Genomic DNA, 25633 nt, shown 5'->3' with positions numbered 1-25633 from the left:
AACAAAAGCAGAAATTTCTGGAGAAACTCAGCAAATCTGGCAGCATCAGTGGAGAGAAAACAGATTCAACATTTTGGATCCAATGGCCTTTGGCCACACAGGCTTAAATGTAATGTATTATTTTAAAGCTCAAAATCTTGATTGATTTAGAAAACATTCTTAAGGAAAAGACATTGCTGGAACAAAATCGGTGTTAGCAAGTGAGAGTTTAAATTGGAGGAAACAAACCCCAGTCCTGATGCTAACTCAACCTCCATGAAAATTTAGATTACTGGATACTTCAGAATTTTCTTTGTAAACATGTATTGTACTTAGCAAATATGTTAAACAGTATACAAAATAATTTTAACAATTTTTGTTTATCACTTGTGGGAAACAGGACACATCCTTATGCATTCCTAGTGTGGTTTAATAGTAGCACCAGCAGACAAGCTAAAAAGCCTGTGGAATTTAAAGTAGAGATCAATAAATACTGGTAACAAATAAAAATGTGATATTTAGTAACTAGTTTAATGAATGATTTGATTTGAATGTCACAAATATTACTATAGTAAACATTGTTTTGTGTCTGGGATTTTGTACTGTTTAATTCTTTATAGACCTGATAATTTTCATGTTTGCATTTTCTGATGGAAAATACTGCATTGAGAAATCACATTTTTACCAGAAGGGGGGGCACTTGGCACATGAATAGGCATACAGTTCACTTTAGATATCACAATGTGTTCATCCTTTTGAATAAGAAACATGTTTTAACTTTTAATTTGACACAAAATAGTTACAACAAAGGAATTCGTCATAGTGCTAATGTAAGCGATTCATCATGGCCTTTTCAAAAATTACTTTAAACCCAAACAACAATCTTATATGAATTTAAGAAAATCCAGCCTCTGGGTTTTCATGTGAAACATGAACATTTATGAATAATCATAAGCATACAAAAGAAATCCTTGCTAAACATGAAAGAGGTGTCAATTAAATTTAAAAGCTATAATTAAATGCTAAACCCAAATGACCAACATCTTTATATGCAGTTTCAGACAAATAGCAAGCAAAGCACATCAATATTGGTCATTTTCCTATTCTTTATAGCTAAAGTAACTGTTATCATTCATATAGCAACAGATATTGAACATATTATATCGGTGTTTAAGAAACAGAGACACATCAAGTGAAAATTTTTGAGAAGAGTCATTGGATTCAAAACGTTAACTTTCTTTTCTCTCCGCATATGTGGTTTTCCATCTTTTATTTTCAGACCACTTTAAAATCAGCGTTACTGTTTTGTTTCATTACTGCAATTTATGTGATGAAAGTGGTTAAAAAATATGATGTCTAGGAATGCATTAAAATGAAAATAGCTCTGTTGCAAAAAAGATATTTAAAATTGAATTTTAAATACTTGTTGGCAGATCTTTTAGAATACCATTAAACAAGAATGACTTTTCCTCATTATGGCACACACATAGGGGCACGTAGGTTTACTCACAATTCATTCTTAGAGCTACAATGAATTGCAACCAATAGCCTGGAATTTGCATGAAGCAGGTGACGCTGCCTCAAGCTTGTAGACCTGCTTCAACCATTCATTTTTTCACACATGGGAGAGGGGCATTGCAGGCTGGGTTGGCATTAATTGCCTATCCCTATTTGCTCTTGAGATAGTGATGTTGAGCTGCCTTCTTGAACGGCTGCAGTCCTTGTGCACAATGTTGGCCCAACAACAATGAAGGAACCGCAATATATTTCCTCATCAAGATGATGAGTAACTTGGAAAGTAACTTACAGTTGGTGGCGTTCCCATATATTAGATGTCCTGGTCCTTCAAGATGGTAGTTGTTCGGGGTTTGGAAGGTGCTGTCTAAGGATCTTTGGTGAATTTCTGCAGTGCATCTTGTAGATGGTACACACTGCTGCTTCTGAGTGTCAGGGAGTGGATGTTTTTGGATGCGGTGCCAATCAAGCGGGCTACTTTGTCCTGGATGATGTCAAGCTTCTTGAGCATTGTTGGACTTGTGTTCATTCAGGCAAGTGCAGAGTATTCCATCATGCTCCTGACTTGTGTCTGGTAGATGATGGACAGGCTTTGGGGAGGCAGGAGGTGAGGTACCTGTAGGATTCTTAGCCCCTGAACTGCTGTTATAGCCTCTGTAATTATATGGGTAGTTATGTTCAGTTTCTAGTAAGTGGTAACCCTCGGGATGGTGATAATGGGGAATTCAGTGATGGCAGTGGCAATGATTGGAAAGGGTTGATGGTTAGATTATTTCTCCTTGGAGATGGTCATTGTCTGGCATTTGTGTCGCATGAATGTTACTGTCATTTATCAGCCCAAGCCTGGATATTGTCCAGATCTTGCTTCATTTGGACATGGACTGCTTCAGTATCTGAGGAGTCATGAATGGTGTGGAACATAGTGCCATCACCAGCGAACATCCCCACTTTTGACATTATGATGGAGGGAAGTTCATCGATGGAGAAGCTTTTGGGCTTAGAACACTACCCTGGGGAGCTCCTGCAGAGGTGACATGACTGACTTCCAGCAATCACAACTTTTTTTTTTCTTTTTGCTAAATATGACTCCAACTGTGGAGAGTTCTCCCTCTGATTCACATTGACTCCAGTTGTGCTAGGCACCTCAATGCCACATGCAATCAAACAAAGCCTTGATGTCAGAGGAAGCCACTCTCACCTCACCCCTGGAATTGAGCTCTTTTGTCCATGTTTGAATCAAGGCTGTAATGAGGTCTGGAGCTGAGTGGCCCTGGTGGAACCCAAACTGGGCATCACTGAGCAGGTTATTGCTCAGCCGGTGTTGCTTGATAGCACAGTTGATGACACCTTCCATCTCTTTACTGATAATCAAGAGTAGATTGATGCAGCGGTAATTGGCTGGGTTAGATTTGTCCTGCTTTTTGTGTACAGGACATACCTGGACAAATTTCCACATTGTTGGGTAGATACCAATGTTGTAACTGCACTGGAACAGCTCCTCTAGTTTTCCCATAAATACATCCAGTCAGGAGTTTTTTTTTGTTCACTCATGGGATGTGTGCGTTGCTGGCTGGCCAGCATTTATTGCCCGTCCCTAGTCCCTAGCAGTGCAGCCTTGCCAGTTGTAGAAGGACAAGAGGTCAATGAGCCAGGCTTTATGAAAGCCTCTGGGGAAACACATTTGGTGGTAAAATGATGGCCAGTGTGTCAGCTTAGCTCAGTTTGCAACAGACTGAAGTTAACATTTGTAATTTCAATCCACTAGTTTTTGAGCACATTATATAAGCTGACATTTCAGTTTAACACTGAGGGAGTTATTACTGTCAAAAATGACATGAAATATGAAATCAAAGTCTGTTTCTATGATTCCAATGGATTTGAAAAATATATGATATTATTCAAAGAAATGTAAGAAGTTTTACAAGTGTCATAAAATATTCTCTCCTCTCTCTCAACTCCTACAGAAAAGTAGATTAACTGATCACTCATTTACTTTGTGTTTGGTGAGTCTTTGTTGTGGGCAAAACACAAGTGACTGCACTTCAAAAGTAACTCATTAGTCATGTATAGGATAACAAGGTGTAGAGCTGGATGAACACAGCAGGCCAGGCAGCATCAGAGGAGCAGGAAAGCTGACGTTTTGGGTCTGGACCCTTCTTCAGAAATGGGGGAGGGGAAGGGGACTCTGAAATAAATAGAGAGGGGGGAGGCGATGATAGAAGGTGGATAGAGGAGCAGATAGGTAAAGAGAGGACAGACAGGTCAAGGAGGCGGGGATGGAGCCAGTAAAGTTGAGTGTAGGTAGGGAGTTGCGATGGGGGTTGGTCAGTAGGAAGGGAGGGGTGGGTAGGTGGGAGGGAAGACGGACAGGTCAAGGAGGCGGAGATGAGGCTAGTAGATAGGAAGTGGGAGTGAGGGTTGGTCAGTGAGGTGGGAGGAGCGGATAGGTGGGAGAAAAGAAGGACAGGTCAAGGAGACGGAGACGAGATGGGCTGGTCTTGGGATGAGGTCGGGGGTGGGGAGATTTTGAAGCTTGTGAAGTCCACACTGAGACCACTGGGCTGCAGGGTTCCCTAACGAAATATGAGGTGCTGTTCATCCAGCCTCATATTTCGCTTGGGAACCCTGCAGCTCAATGGTCTCAATGTGGACTTCACAAGCTTCAAAATCTCCCTGTCCGTCTTTTCTCCCACCTGTCCGCTCCTCCCACCTTACTGACCAACCCTCACTCCCACTTCCTACCTACTAGCCTCATCTCCGCCTCCTTGACCTGTCTGTCTTCCCTCCCACCTACCCACCGCTCCCTCCCAACTGACCAACCCCCATCCCAACTCCCTACCTACACTCACCTTTACTGGCTCCATCCCCACCTTCTTGGCCTGTCCGTCTTCTTTCCACCTATCTGCTGCTCTACCCACCTTCCATCATCGCCTCCCCCTCTCTCTATTTATTTCAGAGTCCCCTTCCCCCCCTCATTTCTGAAGAAGGGCCCAGACTCGAAGCGTCAGCTTTCCTGCTCCTCTGACGCTGCCTGGCCTGCTGTGTTCATCCAGCTGTACACCTTGTTATCTCAGACTCCAGCATCGGTAGTTCCTACTATCTCTCATTAGTCATGTGATGTTTTGAAACATTTGAAGGATATAATAAGACAAATGATAAACAAGATTAGAGAGATGAATGTGTGGCTCAAAGACTGCTGTGAGATAGATGCATTTTGATTCATGGGGCTCAGACGCCAGTACTGGTGAATGAGGAAGCTGTCCTGCTGGGATGGGTGCACCCTGAATCACGCTGTGATCAGTGTCCTGACTTGTTATTTAACTGGGGCTGTAGATAAGAACATAAGAACATAAGAACTAGGAGCAGGAGTAGGTCATCTGGCCCTTCGAGCCTGCTCCGCCATTCAATAAGATCATGGCTGATCTTTTCGTGGACTCCGATCCACTTACCCGCATTCTCACCGTATCCCTTAATTCCTTTATTGTTCAAAAAAATCTACCTTTTTTTAAAAAACGTTTACTGAAGTAGCGTCAACTACTTCACTGGGCAAGGAATTCCATAGATTAACAACCCTCTGGGTGAAGAAATTCCTTCTCAATTCAGTCCCAAATCTGCTGCCTCTAATCTTGAGGCTATGCCCTCTTGTCCTAGCTTCACCTGCCAGTGGAAACATCCTCTCTACTTCTATCTTATCTATTCCCTTCATAATTTTATATGTTTCTATAAGATCCCCCCTCAATCTTCTGAATTCCAATGAATATAATCCCAATCTACTCAGTCTCTCCTCATAGGCCAACCCCCTCAACTCCGGAATCAACCTAGTGAACCTCCTTTGCACCCCCTCCAGTGCCAATACATCCTTTCTCAAGTAAGGAGACCAAAACTGCACACAGTACTCCAGGTGTGGCCTCACCAGCACCTTGTACAGCTGCAACATAACCTCTCTGCTTTTAATTTCAATCCCTTTAGCAATGAAGGACAAAATTCCATTTGCCTTCCTAATTACTTGTTGTACCTGCAGACCTACCTCCTGTGATTCATGCACAAGGACACCCAGGTCCCTCTGCATAGCAGCATGCTGCAACTTTTTACCATTCAAGTAATAATCCTTTTTACTATTACTCCTACCAAAATGTATGACTTCACATTTATTTACATTGTATTCCATCTGCCAGACCTTTGCCCACTCACTCAATGTATCTATGTTCCTCTGCAAAGTTTCACAGTCCTCTGCACACTTTGCTCTGCCACTCATCTTAGTGTCATCTGCATACTTTGACACCCTACACGTGGTCCCCAACTCCAAATCATCTATATAAATTGTAAATAATTGCGGTCCCAACACCGATCCCTGAGGCACACCACTAGTCACTGACCGCCAGCTAGAATAGCACTCATTTATCCCCACTCTTTGCTTCCTGTTAGTCAACCAATCCTCTATCCATGCTAATACTTTACCCTTAATGCCATGCATCCTTATCTTATGCAGTAGCCTCTTGTGCGGCACCTTGTCGAAGGCCTTTTGGAAATCTAGGTACACCACATCCACTGGGTCCCCATTGTCCACCTCGCTCGTAATGTCTTCATAGAATTCCAAAAGATTTGTCAAGCATGACCTGCCCTTCATGAACCCATGCTGCGTCTGTCCAACGGGACAATTTCTATCAAGATGCCTTGCTATTTCTTCCTTGATAATAGACTCAAGCATCTTCCCCACTACAAAGGTTAAGCTAACCAGTCTATAATTCCCCATCTTTTGTCTACTTCCCTTTTTAAACAGTGGCGTCACATTTGCTGTTTTCCAATCTGCTGGGACTGCCCGAGAGTCCAGCAAATTTTGGAAAATTACCGCCAGTGCACCTGCTATTTCTCCCGCCATTTCTTTTAGTACCCTGGGATGCATTCCATCAGGGCCAGGAGACTTATCAATCCTTAGCTCCATTAGTTTGCCCAACACTACCTCTTCCGTAATAATGATTGTTTCCAGGTCCTCACCTACCTTCGTCTCTTTGTCAATTACTGGCATGTTATTAGTGTCCTCCACTGTGAAGACCGATACAAAATACCTGTTCAATGCCTCGGCCATTTCATCATATCCCATAACTAAATTCCCCTTCTCATGCTCTAAAGGGCCAACGTTTACTTTAGCCACTCTTTTTCGTTTTATATATTTGTAGAAACTTTTGCTATGTGTCTTTATATTCTGTGCTAGTTTTTTCTCATGTTCTGTCTTACTTTTCTTTATAGCTCTTTTTGTGGCTTTCTGTTGACCTTTAAAGTTTTCCCAATCTTCTAGTTTCATGCTGTTTTTGGCCACTTTGTATGCCTTCTCTTTCAATTTGATAGCCTCCCTTATTTCTTTAGGCACCCATGGCAGATTACCCCTTTTCTTACAGTCCTTCCTTTTCATTGGAATATACTTTTGCTGAGCACTTTGAAAGATTGCTTTGAAAGTCCTCCACTGCTCGTCAACTGTCCCACCATAAAATCTTTGTTTCCGGTCTACTTTAGCCAAGTCCTCCCTCATTCTATTGTAGTTCCCCTTGTTCAAGCTCAGGACCCTGGTATTGGATTTTATCTTCACACTCTCCATCTGTATTCTAAATTCAACCATACTGTGATCACTCCTTCCAAGAGGATCCCTAACTATGAGGTCATTAATTATTCCTGTCTCATTACACAGGACCAGATCTAGGATAGCTTGCTCCCTCGTTGGTTCCATTACATACTGTTCAAGAAAAATAGGGCTTTAAATTAAATAGCGAGGGAAAGGATCAGGCTAGAGAAGATTTAGTAAATCAAAGGGAAGTGTTGATGTAAAACAGTCAGGTAGTTTGTTTGGGTCATGATAACCAGAGTGTGTAAACAGAGAGTGTAAACTGAAGAGTGCACCAGCGGATAAGGCCAAAGATTGTAAAAGTAGTGACAAGGCTGTTGGACCGAAAGGCATGTTTCCATGCAGTAGACCTCTATGACTCTGTGACTGCAAAAGACAGTGTTACAGAGTTTGGAACTCTATGCCTCAGAAGGTTGTGGAGGCAGGGTCATTGATTATTTTTAAGGCAGAAGTGGACAGTTCTGAGGAAGGGTCACTGGATGTGAAACAGATGCTGCCAGGCCTGCTGATCTTTTCCAGCAACTTCTGTTTTGAGTCCCGATTTACAGCATCCGTGGTTCTTTTGGTTTTAATTTGGACAAATTCTTGTTGGCTCAAGGAATCAAGGGTTAACATAGGAGGATGGGAATTTGGCATTCAAAATGCTAACAGAGCAGTCATCACCTAATTGAATGGTGGACTAGACTTAATAGACTTAATGCTTTACATCTGCTCCTATTCTGTTCATATTAAAGACCCTGCATGTGAATCCATATATGCAGTATTCATTACAATGAATGCCTTGAGCCTGCTCTGCCACTCTAGATCATGACTGATCACCTAACTGCCATTTTCTTTTGTTACCGTCATGGCTCTTGATGTCATTACGATCTAGAAATCTTACCAATTTCTTCCTTGAGCAAACCCAATAACTGGGCTTCCACCGCCCTCTGGGGTACAGAATTTCAGAGATTCACCATCTTCTGAGAGAATAACTTCCTTCTTTTCTCAACTCTGAATGGCTTGTCCATTATTCTGAAACAGTGTCCCTTGCTCCGTGTTTGGGTTGGAACAAAAAATAGGAAAGGCAAGGCATCTATTGTGGCAGGAGTTAAACTATAGAACAGCATAAGATGGGGGAAATCAATATGATAAGTATGGTGCCCTAATAATAATGAGTGACTCTGATCTGCTTGTAAGTTGGGTGAATCAAGTTGGCAAAGGTACCGTGGCAAATGAATTCATTGAGTGTATTTTGTACTATTTCCTAGAACAGTACATTCCAAGTTCAACCTCCTTATGAGTAATGAGACAGGATCAATCACTAACCTCAAAGTAAAGGAGCCTCTAGGTAACAGTAATCATAACACAATAGAATCTCACGCTCAGTTTTAAGGGGAAAAGTATTTTTAAACCTGAATAAAGGTAGTTAATTATATGGGCATGAATGCAGAACTAACCGAAGTACATTCAGAAATTAGGTTAAAAGGCTGAACTGTAGAGATGTTGTGGTAGACTTTTAAGGAGGTAGTTAATAACTCTCAGCAAAGATTTATCCATATGAGAAAGACAGACTCTCTGAGGAGGATGCATTGGGTTCAACAGGAAATTAAGAAATTGGAACAAAAAACTGTACAAATCTGCAAAGGTTAGTGGCTTGTCAGAATATTGGTCAGATCTTAAGAACCAGCATACAATGAAAAAATATAATAGAGAGAAAGTAGAGTATGAGAGAATAGCTAGTAATATAAAAACATGCAGTAAGAGTTTCTATAATTATTTAAATAGGAAAAGAGTAACTAAAGCTGGTGCTTAATCTCTAGAGACTGAGTCTGGGGAATTAATTATATAAAACGTTGGTAAAAGATATTTGAAAATCAAAAGGTAAAAGGAAGGAATCAATATAAAACAATCACCATCACCAGAGGAAAAACACATTGGAAATATCTGTTAGACCTAAAGACTGACATAGCCTTAGGGAATGATGGTCTCCACCTTAGGATCTTAAAGTGAAAGTAGGGATAGTTGATGTGTTGGTTTTAAATTTCCAAAATTCATTAGATTTTGGGAGGATTGCGATGGTTTGTAAAATAACTGATGTCTAAAATATATATGTGTCCATCAACTGTGTCTTCATTTCTTTTTACTTGGATTGTAGGGATGACTAGAAGTTTTCTTAGTTGTGACCCTTTCAGCATGCACCTTAGCCCACAAGGACATCCAGACCATGTATTACAGTTAAATAAGAACTAAGATTGAGAGGAGGAAATTCAGCCCCTCAAGCCTGCTGTGCCATCTAAGATCATAGCTGATCTCATTTGGCCTCAACTCCACTTCCCTGCCTACTCGCCATAGCCCTTCTCTTCTTTACTCATTAAAAATCTGTCTACCTCTTCCATAAATTTATTCAATGTCCGAGTGAACACCACATTCTGAGGTAGTGAATTCCACAGATTTACAACCTTTTGAGAGAGGTAATTCAAAGAACAAAGAACAAAGAACAAAGAAAATTACAGCACAGGAACTGGCCCTTTGGCCCTCCAAGCCTGCACCAATCCAGATCCTCTATCTAAACCTGTCACCTATTTTGCAAGGATCTGTATCACTCTGCTCCCTGCCCATTCATGTATCTGTCTAGATACATCTTATATGACGCTATTGTGCCCACCTCTACCACCTCCACTGGCAACGCGTTCCAGGCACCCACCACCCTCTGCGTAAAGAACTTTCCACGCATATCTCCCTGAAACTTCTCCCCTCTCACCTTGAAATCGTGACCCCGAGTAATTGAGTCCCCCAGTCTGGGAAAAAGCTTCTTGCTATTCACCCTGTCTATACCTCTCATGATTTTGTAGACCTCGATCAGGTCCCCCCTCCACCTCTGTCTTTCTAATGTAAATAATCCTAATCTACTCAACCTCTCTTCATAGCTAGCGCCCTCCATACCAGGCAACGTCCTGGTGAACCTCCTCTGCACCCTCTCCAAAACATCCACATCCTTTTGGTAATGTGGCAACCAGAACTGTACGCAGTATTCCAAATGTGATCGAACCAAAGTCCCATACAACTGTAACATGACCTGCCAACTTTTATACTCAATACCCCATCTGATGAACGAAAGCATGCCGTATGCCTTCTTGACCACTCTATCGACCTGCGCTGCCACCTTCAGGGTACAATGGACCTGAACACCCAGATCTCTCTGTGCATCAATTTTCCCCAGGGCTTTTCCATTTACCGTATAGTTCGCTCTTGAATTGGATCTTCCAAAATGCATCACCTCGCATTTGCCTGGATTGAACGCCATCTGCCATTTCTCCGCCCAACTCTCCAATCTATCTATATTCTGCTGCATTCTCCGACAGTGCCCTTCACTATCTGCTACTCCACCAATCTTAGTGTCATCTGCAAACTTGCTAATCAGACCATCTATACCTTCCTCCAGATCATTTATGTATATCACAAACAACATTGGTCCCAACACGAATCCCTGTGGAACACCACTCGTTACTGTTCTCCATTTTGAGAAACTCCCTTCCACTACAACTCTCTGTCTCCTGTTGCCCAGCCAGTTCTCTATCCATCTAGCTAGTACACCCTGGACCCCATGCGACTTCACTTTCTCCATCAGCCTACCATGGGAAACCTTATCAAACGCCTTACTGAAGTCCATGTATATGACATCTACAGCTCCTCCCTCATCTACCAACTTTCTCACTTCCTCAAAGAATCCAAACAACTTGGTAAGACATGACCTTCACTGCACAAAACCATGCTGCCTATCACTAATAAGCCCATTTTCTTCCAAATGTAAATAGATCCTATCCCTCAGTATCTTCTCCAGCAGCTTCCCCACCACTCAGGCTCACCGGTCTATAATTACCTGGATTATTCCTTGCTACCCTTCTTAAACAAGGGGACAACATTAGCAATTCTCCAGTCCTCTGGGACCTCTCCTGTGCTCAAGGATGCTGCAAAGATATCCGTTAAGGCCCCAACTATTTCCTCTCTCGCTTCCCTCAGTAACCTGGGATAGATCCCATCTGGACCTGGGGGCTTGTCCACCTTAATGCCTTTTAAAATACCCAACACTTCCCCCCCTCCTTATGCCGACTTGACCTAGAGTAATCAAACATCTATCCCTAACCTCAACATCCGTCATGTCCCTCTCCTCGGTGAATACCGACGCAAAGTACTCATTAAGAATCTCACTCATTTTCTCTGCCTCCTCGCATAACTTCCCTCCTTTGTCCTTGAGTGGGCCAACCCTTCCTCTAGTTACCCTCTTGCTCCTCATGTACGAATAAAAGGCTTTGGGATTTTCCTTAACCCTGTTTGCTAAAGATATTTCATGACCCCTTTTAGCCCTCTTAATTCCTCGTTTCAGATTGGTCCTAGTTTCCCAATATTCTTCCAAAGCTTTGTTTGTTTTCAGTCACCTAGACCTTATATATGCTTCCTTTTTCCTCTTTGCTAGTCTCACAATTTCACCTGTCATCCATGGTTCCCTAATCTTGCCCTTTCTATCCCTCATTTTCACAGGGACATGTCTGTCCTGAACTCTAATCAACCTCTCTTTAAAAGCCTCCCACATATCAAATGTGGATTTACCCTCAAAAAGCTGCTCCCAATCCACATTCCCCAGCTCCTGCCGAATTTTGCTATAGTTGGCCTTCCCCCAATTTAGCACCCTTCCTTTAGGACCACTCTCGTCTTTGTCCATGAGTATTGTAAAACTTACGGAATTGTGATCACTATTCCCAAAGTAATCCCCTACTGAAACTTCAACCACTTGGCTGGGCTCATTCCCCAACACCAGGTCCAGTATGGCCCCTTCCCGAGTTGGACTATTTACGTACTGCTCCATAAAACCCTCCTGGATGCTCCTTACAAATTCTGCTCCATCTAAACCCCTAGCACTAAGTGAATTCCAGTCAACGTTGGGAAAATTAAAATCTCCCATCACCACCACCCTGTTGCTCCTACATCTTTCCATAATCTGTCTACATATTTGTACCTCTATCTCACGCTCGCTGTTGGGAGGCCTGTAGTACAGCCCCAACATTGTTTCTGCATCCTTCCTATTTCTGAGCTCCGCCCATGTTGCCTCACTACTCAAGTTCTCCATAGTGCCCTTCAGGACAGCTGTGATATCCTCTTTGACCAGTAATGCAACTCCTCCACCCCTTTTACCTCCCTCTCTATTCAACCTGAAGCATCTGGGATATTTAGTTGCCAATCTTGCCCTTCCCTCAACCAAGTCTCAGTAATAGCAATAACATCATACTTCCAGGTACTAATCCAAGCCTTAAGTTCATCTGCTTTACCTAATACACTTCTCGCATTAAAACAAATGCACCTCAGACCACCTGTCCCTTTGCGTTCATCATCTGCTCTCTGCCTACTCTTCCCCTTAGTCACACTGACTTCATTATCTAGTTCCTTACAGGCTTTAGTTACTACCTCCTTACTGTCCACTAACCTCCTCATTTGGTTCCCATCCCCCTGCCACATTAGTTTAAACCCTCCCCAACAGCGTTAGCAAAATCAGCCCCTAGGATATTGGTTCCAGTCCTGCTCAGGTGTAGACCATCCGATTTGTAATAGTCCCACCTCCCCCAGAACTGGTCCCAATGTCCCAAAAATTTGAACCCCTCCCTCCTGCACCATCTCTCAAACCACTCATTTATCCTGCCTATTCTTTCATTTCTACTCTGACTAGCACGTGGCACTGGTAGCAATCCTGAGATTACTACCTCTGAGGTCCTACTTTTTAACTTGGCTCCTAACTTCCTAAATTCTGCTTGTAGGACCTCATCCCATTAACTATCTATATCATTGGTGCCAATATGCACCACGACAGCTGGCTGTTCATTCTCATCTCTTTTGTAAATCTCCTGCCCCTAATCCTAAAGCCATGACTTCTCATTCCAGACTGCCTCACAAGACAAAACATTGTCTCCATGTCTATTTCGTCAATTCCCCTTTGCATATAAAATGCTTCAATTAGATCTTATCATTCTTGTAAAATCCAGAGAGTATAGTGCTAAATTGCTTCATAAGACAAACGCCCTCATCTCTGGAATCAATCTAGTGAACCTCTTCTGAAATACAACTTAATCCCTCCTCAAGTTAAATGACAAAAATTGCGCTCAATACTCTAGTCTCACTCATGCCCTATACAGTGTAGAAACAGTTCCCTACTTTTATACTCTATTCCTTTTGCAATAAATGCAAAAGTTCCATTTGCCTTCCTTATGCTAGGTTTCTGCCATTCATAAATTATGTGATATTATAAACTTCACAACTTTAATAATTTCATGGATTGAAAGAATCAGCAATGACTCTTTCTGGAATAAACTCTTTCTTGAGATGAAAGAGACAAGGAGACACTGTTAAAAAAGAATTAAAAGCAACCTGCGAATTAGCCATCCCTGTAAAGAAGTTAAAACAACCTAAACAAGCTGTTTCCTTGGACAGAAGAGATATCAACTGCTTGATAATCTGCTGCCCCATGTAGAATGGGTAATTAGGTCTGCGAGCAGAAGAAATGCTTTGATATAAAGGGGTTATTTGCAGGAAAAGCTGTGTTTTAAACAGACAGCTAATCCTGAATGTAACAAGGAACAGGGGAGCTACTTATGATGAGAAGGCTAGCTACAGGGTTGAGAAGTATCATCAATGTTGGGGATGAAAGGATCTATTAAATCATCAATAATGCCACACCACAAACTTGAAAGAGATAAAATCGTATAAGAACCCAATACCTGAACAAGTCAATGGCAGAACTTCAAAGAACAATACTGCACAGGGATTGAACCCTGGACACAGAGACTGTTGGTGAAATCCTGGCCAGATTCCATGATCAAACGGGTAATGGCCAAGTTGAGTTGTGAGGTTTAACTTGCTTACTTGAGGGGTCTTATTTTGGTTACTACCTACCATAAAATTTAAATCATTGTTTCAGTGCTTGATTATCCGTGAGATTTTGTAACAAGTATCCGAATTAAAGGTAATTTGTAGTGATTTGCCTACAATAGTGAGGACAACGAAATCCCTGTGCGCCGGAGAACTCTCTGACGTTTCTCTCTGTATAGGTAATAAGTTGCCTTTCTATTCATTTGACCAAAATGGATAATCTCACACTTATCCACATTAAACTCCATCTGCTAAGTCTTGTTCCATTCACGTAATGTATCTGTATCCATTTGTAAATTCCTTATTTCTTCACTTCATCTTACTTTCCCACTTATTTTAGTGTCATCTGTAAATTTGGCTATAGTACCTTCTATCCCTGCATCCAATTCATTAATATAGATTGTAACTAGCTGGGGCCAGGATTGAACCCTATAGCACCCCACTACTTACATCACATTCTTATTTCATACATGCATTACTAAATGCCATTTGGAAATTCAAATACTCCACAGTTGGTTTTTAACTCTTGTTTTGTGTGCTCCTGGAAGGATAAATTACAAAAATTTCTTTCAACCCTAGAATATAACCCATAGGAAATGTTTTCCTGTTGCGAGGAGATAATTAGATTTCCTTGCACTTCAACCTTTTTAAGTCTAAGTCTTTGAAGCTTCCTGCGCACCCTACAAGGTGCAACATTCTAGGTGTTCTATAGTCAGTGCCTTCCAAGTTTAGAAGTTACATTATCAGTCAGGCTTGGCTTGCAGTCTTTTTTTTTAAAATGGTCTTATCTAAAAGTTCAATATGTTCATATTAATTCAAGGTTCTGATCCGTTATCACGATAAAGGACTGAATTTATCATAGACATTTCAGCATCTGACAGCGAGACATTAAAAGGGTGTGTTGCCTCCCTGGAGCTAGGGTCAAGGATGTCTTGGAGAGGGTGCAGAATATTCTCAAAGGGGAGAGTGACCGACAGGAGGTGATTGTACGCTTTGGTACCAATGACATAGAAAGAGAAAGGGATGAGGTTCTGAAGAGATAATATAGGAAATTAGGCAAGAGGTTAAAAAGTAGGCCCTCAGAGTTAGTATATCTGAATATCTCCATCAGACAACGCTGGGGGAAGGACTTCAGAGACATCCACAACCAGGGCTCTGTTGTTGATTTGAGCGTCTTTGAAAGCATCCCACAGAGGCTACACACCATGAGCTCAGCAACGCCCCAGCCTTGCACGAAGTAGAGAAGGCCGTCCACAAGCTTAAAAACAGTAAGGCTGCTGGAGCAGACGGTATCTCGCTGAGACATTGAAGTGCGGAGGCAAAGATCTCCTGCTGCAGCTACACGCCCTAGTCTGCCTTATCCAGAAAGAGGAGAGCATTCTGGGAGAGCTCTGAGATCCCACGGTCAGGAGCATTTTCAATAAAGGGAACAAGTCCAATTGTGGTTAACTACAGGGAAATCTCTCTGCTGTGGATCGTTAGAAAGGTCATCACCAAGGTCCTCCTCAACCGTCTCCTCCCTGTGGCTGAGGAACTCCTCCCAGAAGCATAATGTGGCTTTCGGCCACAGAGAGGCACAACAGACATGATTTTCACCGTGCAACAGCTGCAGGAGAAATGCAGAGAAAAGAACCTACCCCTGTACGTGGCCTTCTTCAACCTTACAAAGGCCTTTGGCTTCATCAATTGGGAAGCATTGTGGAGCGTCCTCCTCTGCTATGGTAGCACCATGAATGACATGGATGTTGTTGTAATGACAAATGGCTCCACCACTGACCAATTCCCTGTTCAGACCATTGTCAAGCAGGGCTATGCCACCATCCCAACACCGTTCTCGATCTACCTCGCTGCAATGCCTCACCTCACTACAGACAAGCTCCCCGCTGGCCAGCAGCTAACTTACAGAAACTGCGGCAAATTATTCAACCCCCGCTGTCTTCAAGCCAAAACCAAAGTCACTCCAACCAGTGTCACGGAGCTGCAGAATGCAGATGATGCTTGTGTACGTACAATCTCAGAGGACATACTCCAGACCACGGTCAGCACCTTTACGGAGATATATAACAGCGAGTCTGACCCTGAACATTCACAAAACGAAGGTCTCCTACCAACCTGGCTTGGCGTTCTAGTCCGAACCCCCGATCATCAAGGTCCACAGGGAGGCCTTAGAGAACGTAAACTTCAGCAGTGTGCTATCAGCCAAAACAGCTATTGATGAAGAGACCCCGCATCGCCTCCGCTGTGCTAGCTCAGCCTATGGCCGCCTGAGGAAAAGGGTGTTTGAGAACAACCACATCAGATCTGACATTGAGCTCCTGGTTTACAGATCTGTGGTGGTTCCCTCCCTCCTATATGGCTGTGAGACATGGATTGTCTACAGCAGACACCTCAAGGCCCTCAGCAGTACCACCAATGCTGCCTGTGCAAGATCCGATAAATCCGCTGGGAAGAAAGACGCACCAACACCAGTGTCATCAACCAGGCCAACATCCCCAACATTGAGGGACTGACCACCATCAATCGGCTGCGATGGGCGGAGCATATTGTCTGCATAACTGACACAAGACTCCCCAAGCAGGTGCTCTACTCCCAGCTCTGAAAACAGCAGGCGAGGCCAGGCAGACAGAGGAAGTGCTTTAGTGATACCCTCAAGGCCTCACTGGCAAAGTGCCACATTCCCACAGACCCCTGGGAATCAGTGGCCAAGGCTGTCCAAAGTGGAGGAGGAGCATCGAGGAAGACATCGAGCACCTCGAGACTTACCGTCAGGAAAAAGTGGAAACCAGGCGAAAACAGCGCTGCCACACCAATGCCCCACTCATCCCTTCCCACTACCACCTTCTGCCGTGAGTGTAACAGAGCCTGTGGAAGCTGCATCAGACTGTGCAGCCACCTACAGACTCCCCCTGAGAGCGGAAGAAAATCATCCTCGTCTGTGAGGGACTGCCAATGGGGGTGAATAGCTGGATTACTCCCAGTGCTACATGCTAGTGAGAGAAGGAATAGGAGGGTAGAGCAGATAAATGCATGGCCGAGGAGCTGTGCAGGGGGCAGGGATTTGCATTTTTGGATCATTGGAATCTCTTCTGAGGTAGAAATGACCTTTTTAAGAAGGACAGGTTGCAACTGAATTGGAAGCTGACAAATATCCTTGTCAGGAGATTTGCTCGTGCATCTTGGAAGGCTTTAAGCTAGTAAGAGAGATGGGGTGGGACCCAAAGAGATAGTAAGAAAGGAAATAAGTCTGCGACTAGTACAGATGAGAAGAGGAGCAAGTCAAATAGTCAAGGAAGGTAAGAGCAAGGCAGAGGATGAGGTAAGACTGAAAAATTAAACTGCATTTGTCAATGCAAGAGGGCTGACAGGTAAGGCAGATGAACTCAGGGCATGGTTGGGGATATGGGACTGGAATATCGTAGCAATAATAGGGACATGGCTCAGGGAAGGGCAGGACTTGCAGGTTAATATTCCAGGACTTGAATGATAGAGAGCGGGTTGGGGTGGGGGTGGAGGGGGGGGGGGGTGGGGGGCGGGTAGGGGGTTGCAAGGGAGAAGGTGGAGTGGCATTTTTGGTTAGGATAACATTATGTCTATACTTAGGGACAAAGTTCTTGGAGTGTGTCCAGGGAAGTTATTTGAGTGGAACTGAGATATAAGAAACAGATGATCACCTTATTGGGATTGTACTATAGGCCCCAAAAATAGTCAGCAGGAAATTGAGAAGCAAATTTGTGAGGTTATAATAAAAGAAGATTTTAGCTTTCTAAGCATAGACTGGGACTGCCATAGTGTTAAGGGCTTGGACGGAAACGAATTTGTTAAGTGAGTAAAAGAAAATTTTCTTATTCAGTATGTGGATGTAGCTACTAGAGTAGGAGCAAAACTTGACTTTCTCTTGTGAAATAATGCAGAGCAGGTGACTGAGGTGTCAGTGGGGAAGCACTTTGGGGCCAGTGACCATAATTCTATGTTTTAAAATAGTTATGGAAAAGGATAGACTGATCTAAAAGTTAATGTTCTAAAGTAGAGTAAGGCCAATTTTGCTGGTATCAGGCAAGAACTTTCAAAAATTGATTGGGAGAGTCTGTGTGCAGGTAAAGAATTGGGCAGAAAGTGGGAAACCTTCAAAAATGAGATAACAAGAGTTTAGCAACAGTATGTTCTTGTTAGTGTAGGGCAAGGCTGGTAGGTGTAGGGAATGCTGGATGACTGGAGAAATTGAGGCTCTGGTAAAAGAAAAGGAGACACATAGCAGCTATAGTCAGCTGGGATAGAGTGAATCTGTTGAGGAGTAAAAGGGCAGTAGGAGTATAGTCAAGAGGGAAGTCAGGAGGGCAAAAGCGAACATGAGATAGCTTTGGCAAATAGAGTTAAGGAGAATCCAAAGAGATTCTACAAATACATTATGGGCAAAAATATAACTAGGGAGAGACAAGGGCCACTTAAAGATCAACGAGGCTGTCTATGTCTGGAACTGCAGGAGACGGGTTAAATACTGAATGAGTATTTTGCATCAGTATTTATTGTGGAGAAGGATATGGAAGCTAGGGAACTTGGAGAAATAAATAGTGATATCTTGAAAAGTATCCGTATTACAGAGGAGGAGGTGCTGGACATCTTAAAATGCATAAAAGTGGATAAATCCCTGGGACCTGATCAGGTTTATCCCAGAACTTTGTAGGGAGTTAGGGAAGTGATTGCTGGACCCCTTGATGAGATATTTGCATCGTCGATAGCCATGGGCGAGGTTCCAGAAGACTGGAGGGTGGCTAATGTGGTTCCATTATTTAAGTAAGGTGGTAGGAAAAAGCCAGACCGGTGAGCCTGGTGTCAGCAGTGGGTAAGTTGTTAGATGGAATTCTGAGGAACAGGATTTACAAGTATTTGGAAAGGCAAGGATTGATTAGGATAGTCAACATGGTTTTATGTGTGGGAAATTGTGTCTCACTAACTTGATTGAGTTTTTTGAAGAAATGATGAAGAAGATTGATGCAGGCAGAGTGGTGGATGTGATCTATACAGACTTCAGCAAGGTGTTTGACAAGGTTCTGCATGGTAGACCTGTTAGCAAGTTTAGATCACATGGAATCCAGGGACAGCTAGCCATTTGGATGCAAAATTGGCTTGACAGTAGGAGACAGAGGGTGGTGGTGGAGGGTTGCTTTTCAGACTGGTGGCCTGTGACCAGCGGTGTGCTGCAATGATCGGTGCTGGGTCCACTGCTTTTCATCATTTACATAATTGATTTGGATGTGAATATAGGAGGTATGGTTAGTAAGTTTGCAGATGACACCAAAATTGGAGGTGTAGTGGACAGAGAAGAAGGTTATTTCAGTGTACAATGGGACCTTGATCAGATGGGCCAATGGACCAAGGAGTGGCAGATGGAGTTTAGTATAGATAACTGTGAGGTGTTGCATTTTGTTAAGGCAAATCAGGGCAGGACTTATGCACTTAATGGTAAGGTCCTGGGGAGTGTTGTTGAATAAAGAGAGCTTAGGGTGCAGGTTCATAGTTCCTTGAAGGTGGCATCACGGGTAGACAGGGTAGTGAAGAAGGCATTTTATATGCTTGCCTTTATTGATCAGGGCATTGAGTATAGGAGTTGGGATGTCAAGTTGCAGCTGTGCAGGACATTGGTTAGGCCACCTTTGAAATACTGCACTCACTTCTGGTCTCCCTGCTTTTGGGAAGAGGTTGTGTAACTTGAAATGGTTCAGAAAAGATTTACAAGGATGTTCCCAGGTTTGGAGGGTTTGAGCAATAGGGAGAAGCTGAATAGGCTGGGGCTATTTTCCCTGGAGCATCAGAGGCTGAGGGGTGACCTCATAGAGGTTTATTATGTCATGAGGGGCATGGGTAGTGTGAAATGCCAAGGCCTTTTTTCCAGGGTATGGGAGTCCAAAACTAGATGGCATAGGTTTAAGGTGAGAGAGGGAAGATTTAAAGGGGCCTAGGGGATACTGGGGGTAATGTTTTCATGCAGAGGGTAATGTGTATATGGAATGAGCTGCCAGAAGAAGTGGTGGAGGCTGGCACAATTACAACATTTAAAAAACCATCTGGATGTGTATATAATTAGGAAGGATTTAAAGGGATAAGGGCCAAATGCTGGCCAATGGGACTAGATTAATTTAGTATATTTGGTCAGAATGGATGATTTGGATTGAAGAGTGTGTTTCTAATTCTATGACTCCAGTCTTGACAATAGCACCAAAACAGAGGCAAGTAAGTTGTTAAGAGGATGGTCTGCAAATGGATATGGACAGATTAAGTGAGTGGACAAAAATTTGGAAGATGGAATTGTGGGAAAATGCGAACTTGTTCACTTTGGCAGGAAGAAGAGAAAAACAATACATTATTTAAGTGAAGACAGATTGCAGAACTCAGTGGTGTCCTGAATCAATGTTCAGGTACGGCCAGTGATTTCAAAAGAAAACAAATAGAATGCTGATGGTTATTGAAAGGGGAATGGAATAAAGAAAATCACAAGTTTTACTGCAGCTTGACAATGCCTAAGTGGACCACTCTGTACAGTTTACATCATGTTATTTGAAAAACAAACCTTGGGAACAAGGATTCCACAGCTCAGGCATTAAATATGATAGCAGCCTGTCCATGACATAATATTGGATATTTTCACATGCATTCAAATGTATCATCTTGTCAATAGGCTTGTCATATTTATTTCTTTCAAAATTCTGTCAGTGGGAAGAAACCAAAATGAAGAACTTCTTCCAAAGAGAACAACACAAAGGCACTTCATTTAAATAAATGACTAACATTGACCTTTGTGTTTTTGGTCTGAACCTTAACATTGAGATCAAATCTGTGTCCTGACTCCACGTTGGAATACCTTCTCAACACTTCTGATATATTCACAGAGTCACAGAATCTCACAATCTCAGAATGAATGACAACTGTGGCTTCCTGAAAATCCTCAGTGGCTATTGACTAGTTCTAGCCAGGTTGTTCACCAGGTTGGAGGCGTGAAGGAGGGGGCATCAATGTAAACCAAGGTTACTGGTTCCTTGCTCTGCTGACGAGTGGCCATTCCTGGGAAGCTGTCTTGTCTCTGACATCTTAGCATCTTGGAGAACAAGGAAAATCCCAGTTGGCCTCTAATTGTTGACTTTATAATTACTGTATTATAATGAGTTACCGTCTACTTAAGGACATACAGCATTTCTGCCCATATCCTGGCCTCCAGAAAATGGCTTGGGGGTAGGATGGTGCCAGCAAACTGGGACACTGACAGAGAGTGTGAAATCATATATTGAGTTGCCTCTGTTCTCAAACCTGTTTTGAGGTGAAATTCCTGTTTTTTACTGTCTTTTAGTCAGAGCTAATGTTGAACAATATTAAGTTAATTTGCAATGATTATAATTATTTTTGTTAGTAACCATGAGAAGCAAGATGTACATTTGGTTTCAACAGACACAAAGAATGCACTAGGCAGTTTTAGATAAAATGTGTTCACAATGTATTTTGCATTCATGCATTTTGACGCTCAATTGCAGAGATGGCAATGTGCAGGGAAAGATTATCGTCTGGTTTCTCCTATTTGCTGTATTTGTACTGCAGGGGTTTCATGAAGCATTTGAGTTTAAATTAAAATTGGTGCATGGGTAGATCTCTATTTCCATTTGATTTTCAGCAGTTTGAAGTTTGAACTTAATGAATTTATCAGCCAGAAAAGTCCACCATGTTCTTACCATCCACAAGCAATGTAACCAAGTGACTAACCCTCTCCTGCTGCTGTTGCTGCTATTGCTACTATTGTTGTTCAAAAGAAATTCTAGACAGGCTGAAAAAAATGGCCCGTTTCAGAAAAATAGATTCTTTCTGCTCAGTATCCAAAGGCAAATGAAGGAAACTCCAGGAAGCCAAAGATAGAAGCTGTGCATTAATAGAAAACTAAATAACATTCCCCTGAAACACCCGTGTTCTCCCCACTTGCAAACTTTTCAAACTCATCAAGGTATTGTTGCTACATGGTACATTATTACATATGCCAATTGGTTGCCCAAATTGAAAGCAGTTTAATACTTACATAAGAGATACTGTAACTATAAGCAAACAGCCTTTGTATGAATTACTATTTTATTTCAGAATTTGTGAATACAAAACATTTTGCCCACTTGGTGCTGCTATAGTAACTGATTTGTTTTGCAATTCCTGGCAATAGATACAATAGCAAGTGAGCATTTCTGTAAAGAAAAGGGGTGGGCGTAGGGGCATGCTGCTTGACCTGCTGTGTTCCTCCAGCTCCACATTGTATTGACTCTGACTCCAGCATCTGCAGTTCTTGCTATCTCCGGGCATAGGAGCATGGGCTGGTGGTTCGGTTACTGACTTTCCGTTGTCCATAGCTTTGGACTTATTTAAGATTTTCTTATTTCTCAGTAAATGTTGCAAACTGCCCTGAGGATACCAATGATGCACTTTCTCTCTGTTTTCATTGCTCTTCCCCTTGCATATTAAAGACTTCTATTGGTAGGCAGATTTCTTACGACTTGGGGAGGCAAGGGGCAAAATGTGGCACAAATTCAAATTTCATTGACTCCCCATTCCATTCACACTGAGCATGAAAATCATGACATTCAAATAATTTTGAATTAGAATTAGTGTTTGCACGATGTCTTGCCATTTAGAATGAAATCATGGTGTTCTCAGCCTGCCAATGAGGAGCAGTTCTGAATGAACTTTTGTCAGTGCACAGCAGCTGCTGAAGAAGAGATTTTTATATAGGACATTTTTTCGTGTGGTTTATTGCACTGAATTTTTTTTTTTTTTTGCCTTTTTCACTTTCTTATGGTTGAGCTTTTCTACTTTAACACAAAAAGATGAAAATATGTAAAAGTAATGGACAGCCAGTTGCAAATGAAGTATTTACAAGAGATCAAGAGAGTAAAGAATATCCTTAAAGAAAAGGGATCTAAGAAGGAATTCTTTGAATTAAACTCCAGCAAAAGGAGTAACAAAGTACCGAGCAACAGCCAGAGATTCCCACTGGAGTTTGAAAATTGATTTGAATGGATTGTTATAGTGATTAATAAGGTAGAAAATTACATAGGGTATGCTAAAGAGATCCGACATGAACAAACCAAACAGGAACTTGTTGCTGGCTGAATCTCACTCTACGCAATATAGGAGCAGAGTTAGGCCATTCATAAAACCATAAAACCATAAGACATAGGAGCAGAAATTAGGCCATTCAGCCCATTGAGTCTGCTCTGCTATTCAATCATGGCTGATAAGTTCCTCAACCCCATTTTCCCACTTTCTCCCCATAACCCTTGATTCCCTTGACAATCAAGAACCTATCTATCTCCATCTTAAATATACTCAATGACCTGGCCTCCATAGCCTTCTGTAGCAGTGAATTCCATAGATTCACCACTCTCTGGCTGAAGATGCTTCTACTTATCTCCATTCTGAAAGGTCTTCCCTTTACTCTAAGGCTGTGCCCTCGGGTCCTAGTCTCTCCTACCAATGGAAGCATCTTCCCAATATCCACTCTGTCCAGGCCATTCAGTATTCTGAAGGTTTCAATTAGATCCCCCTTCATCTTTCTATACTCCATCGAGTATAGACCCAGAGTCCTCATATTCCTCATTTGTTAAACTTTTCATTCCTGGGACCATTCTCGTGATCCTCCTCTGAACCTGCTCCAGGGCCAGTGCATCTTTCCTGAGATATGGGGCCTGAAACTGCACACAATACTCCAAATGTGGCCTGACCAGAGCCTTATAGAGCCTCAGAAGTACATCCCTGTTTATATTCAACTCCTTTCAAAATAATTGCCAAAGTTGCATTTGCCTTCCTAACTACTGACTCAACCTGCAAGTTGATCTTGAGAGAATCCTGGACTAAAACTACCAAATCTCTTTGCACTTCAGACTTCTGAATTTCCTCCCCAGTTAGAAAATAGTCCATGCTTTTATTCTTCTTGCCAAAGTGCATGACCTCCCACTTTCCGACATTGTACTCGATCTGCCACTTCTTTGCCCATTATCCTAAGCTGTCCAAATCCTTCTGCAGCTTCCTCGCATCCTCAATACTACCTGTCCCTCCACCTATCTTTGTATCATCTACAAACTTAGCCAGAATGCCCACAGTTCCATCATCTAGAGCATTAATGTATGAAGTGAAAAGTTGTGGTCCCAACACTGACCCTTATGGAAAACCACTTGTCACCAGCTGCCATCCTGAGAAAGATCCTTTTAACCCCACTCTGCCTTCTGCCAGACAGCCAATCTTCTATCCATGCTAGCATCTTGCCTCTAACACCACGGGCCCTTATCTTACTCAGCAGCCTCCTGTGCGGCACCTTGTAAAAGGCCTTCTTGAAGTCCAGGTAGATAATATCCATTGGCTCTCCTTGGTCTAACATGCTTATTATTTCCTCAAAGAATTCTAACAGATTTGTCGTGCATGACCTCCCTTTGATGAAGCCGTGCTGACTTTGCCTATTTTAGCATGGATTTCCAAGTATTCAGAAATCTCATCCTTCACAATGGACTCTAAAATCTTACCCATGACTGAGGTTAGGCTAATGGGTCTGTAATTTTCAGTCTTTTGCTTTATTCCCTTTTTAAACAGGGGTATCATGTAAGCGATTTTCCAGCATTCGGCCCATCAAGTCTGCTCCACCGTTCAATCATGGCAGATGTGTTTCTTAACCCTATTCTCCTTGATCCCCCTTACTAATCAAGAACCTTTCTATCTCTGTATAAAATACTCTCAATGATTTGGCCTCCACAGCCCTCTGCAGCAATGAGTTCCACCAATTCACCACCCTCTGGCTGAAGAAATTCTTCCTGCTCTCAGTTCTAAAGGATCATCCCTTCACTCTGAGGCTGTGCCCTCAGGTCCTAGTCTCTCCTGCTAGTGGAAAGACCTTCTCCACATCTGGTCTCCATCCCTCTTACTATTCTGTAAGTTTCAGTCAGATTACCTCTCATCCTTCTAAACTCCATCAAGTACAGACCCAGAGTCCACAACCAATCCTCATATAACAAGCTCTTCATCCCTGGGATCAATTTTGTAAACCTCCTCCAAGGCCAGCACATTGTTCCTTTGACACAAGGCCAGAGACTACTTGCAGTATTCCACATGCGTTGGCATCTTAAAGATGTGTCCTTTATGACATGGAGGGGAGAGGGTGGGAGACGCCAAGGGAGCTGGTCCACAAAACAATAGTGGTGAAGTGTGTCAGTAAAACCTGATGTCACAGGTAATGAATTTCTGACAAATTAATGTGCATTTCATGAAATCTGTAGTAGTTATTGAAAAGAAAAACTTTTGCTAACCTAAAGCTGTTGTCTTGTGCTAACTTACATTCCACGGTATCTTGGAAATTTAAGGTTTCTTTGTGTTTGGCGGCTCTAAATTTAATGGACGGTGTTCATTATTGAAGATCTTGATGAATTCTTTTAATTCTGTCTGTGACACAAATACAGATGATTATGTGACTGAATCTTACCCTGTGAAGGAATTTGTAAGAATGAAAAAGTAGCCCTGAAAATCTTTGCCCATCCTCATTCAAGGTCTGAGATAACAAGGTGTAGAGGTGGATGAACACAGCAGGCCAAGCAGCATCAGAGGAGCAGGAAGGCTGAC

At 42.5% G+C, this 25633-nt stretch overlaps 1 protein-coding gene across 1 annotated transcript in view; it reads left to right on the top strand.

Annotated features, from left to right (window-relative positions):
- The window catches only part of LOC109911901 (dynein axonemal heavy chain 5-like), a 274289-nt gene that overhangs the window by 53810 nt on the left and 194846 nt on the right, over positions 1–25633 (top strand). The window contains exon 14 of the mRNA XM_048607992.1: positions 15581–16182. Within this exon, the coding sequence (XP_048463949.1) occupies positions 15581–16182 (602 nt within the window). The remainder of the gene's footprint in view (positions 1–15580; positions 16183–25633) is intronic.

This window comes from Rhincodon typus, chromosome 2, assembly GCF_021869965.1.
Source record: "Rhincodon typus isolate 14 chromosome 2, sRhiTyp1.1, whole genome shotgun sequence".
In the NCBI taxonomy this organism is placed as follows: domain Eukaryota; kingdom Metazoa; phylum Chordata; class Chondrichthyes; order Orectolobiformes; family Rhincodontidae; genus Rhincodon; species Rhincodon typus.
Note: the sequence above shows the minus strand (reverse complement) of the source record. Positions and strands in the feature narration are given on the sequence as shown.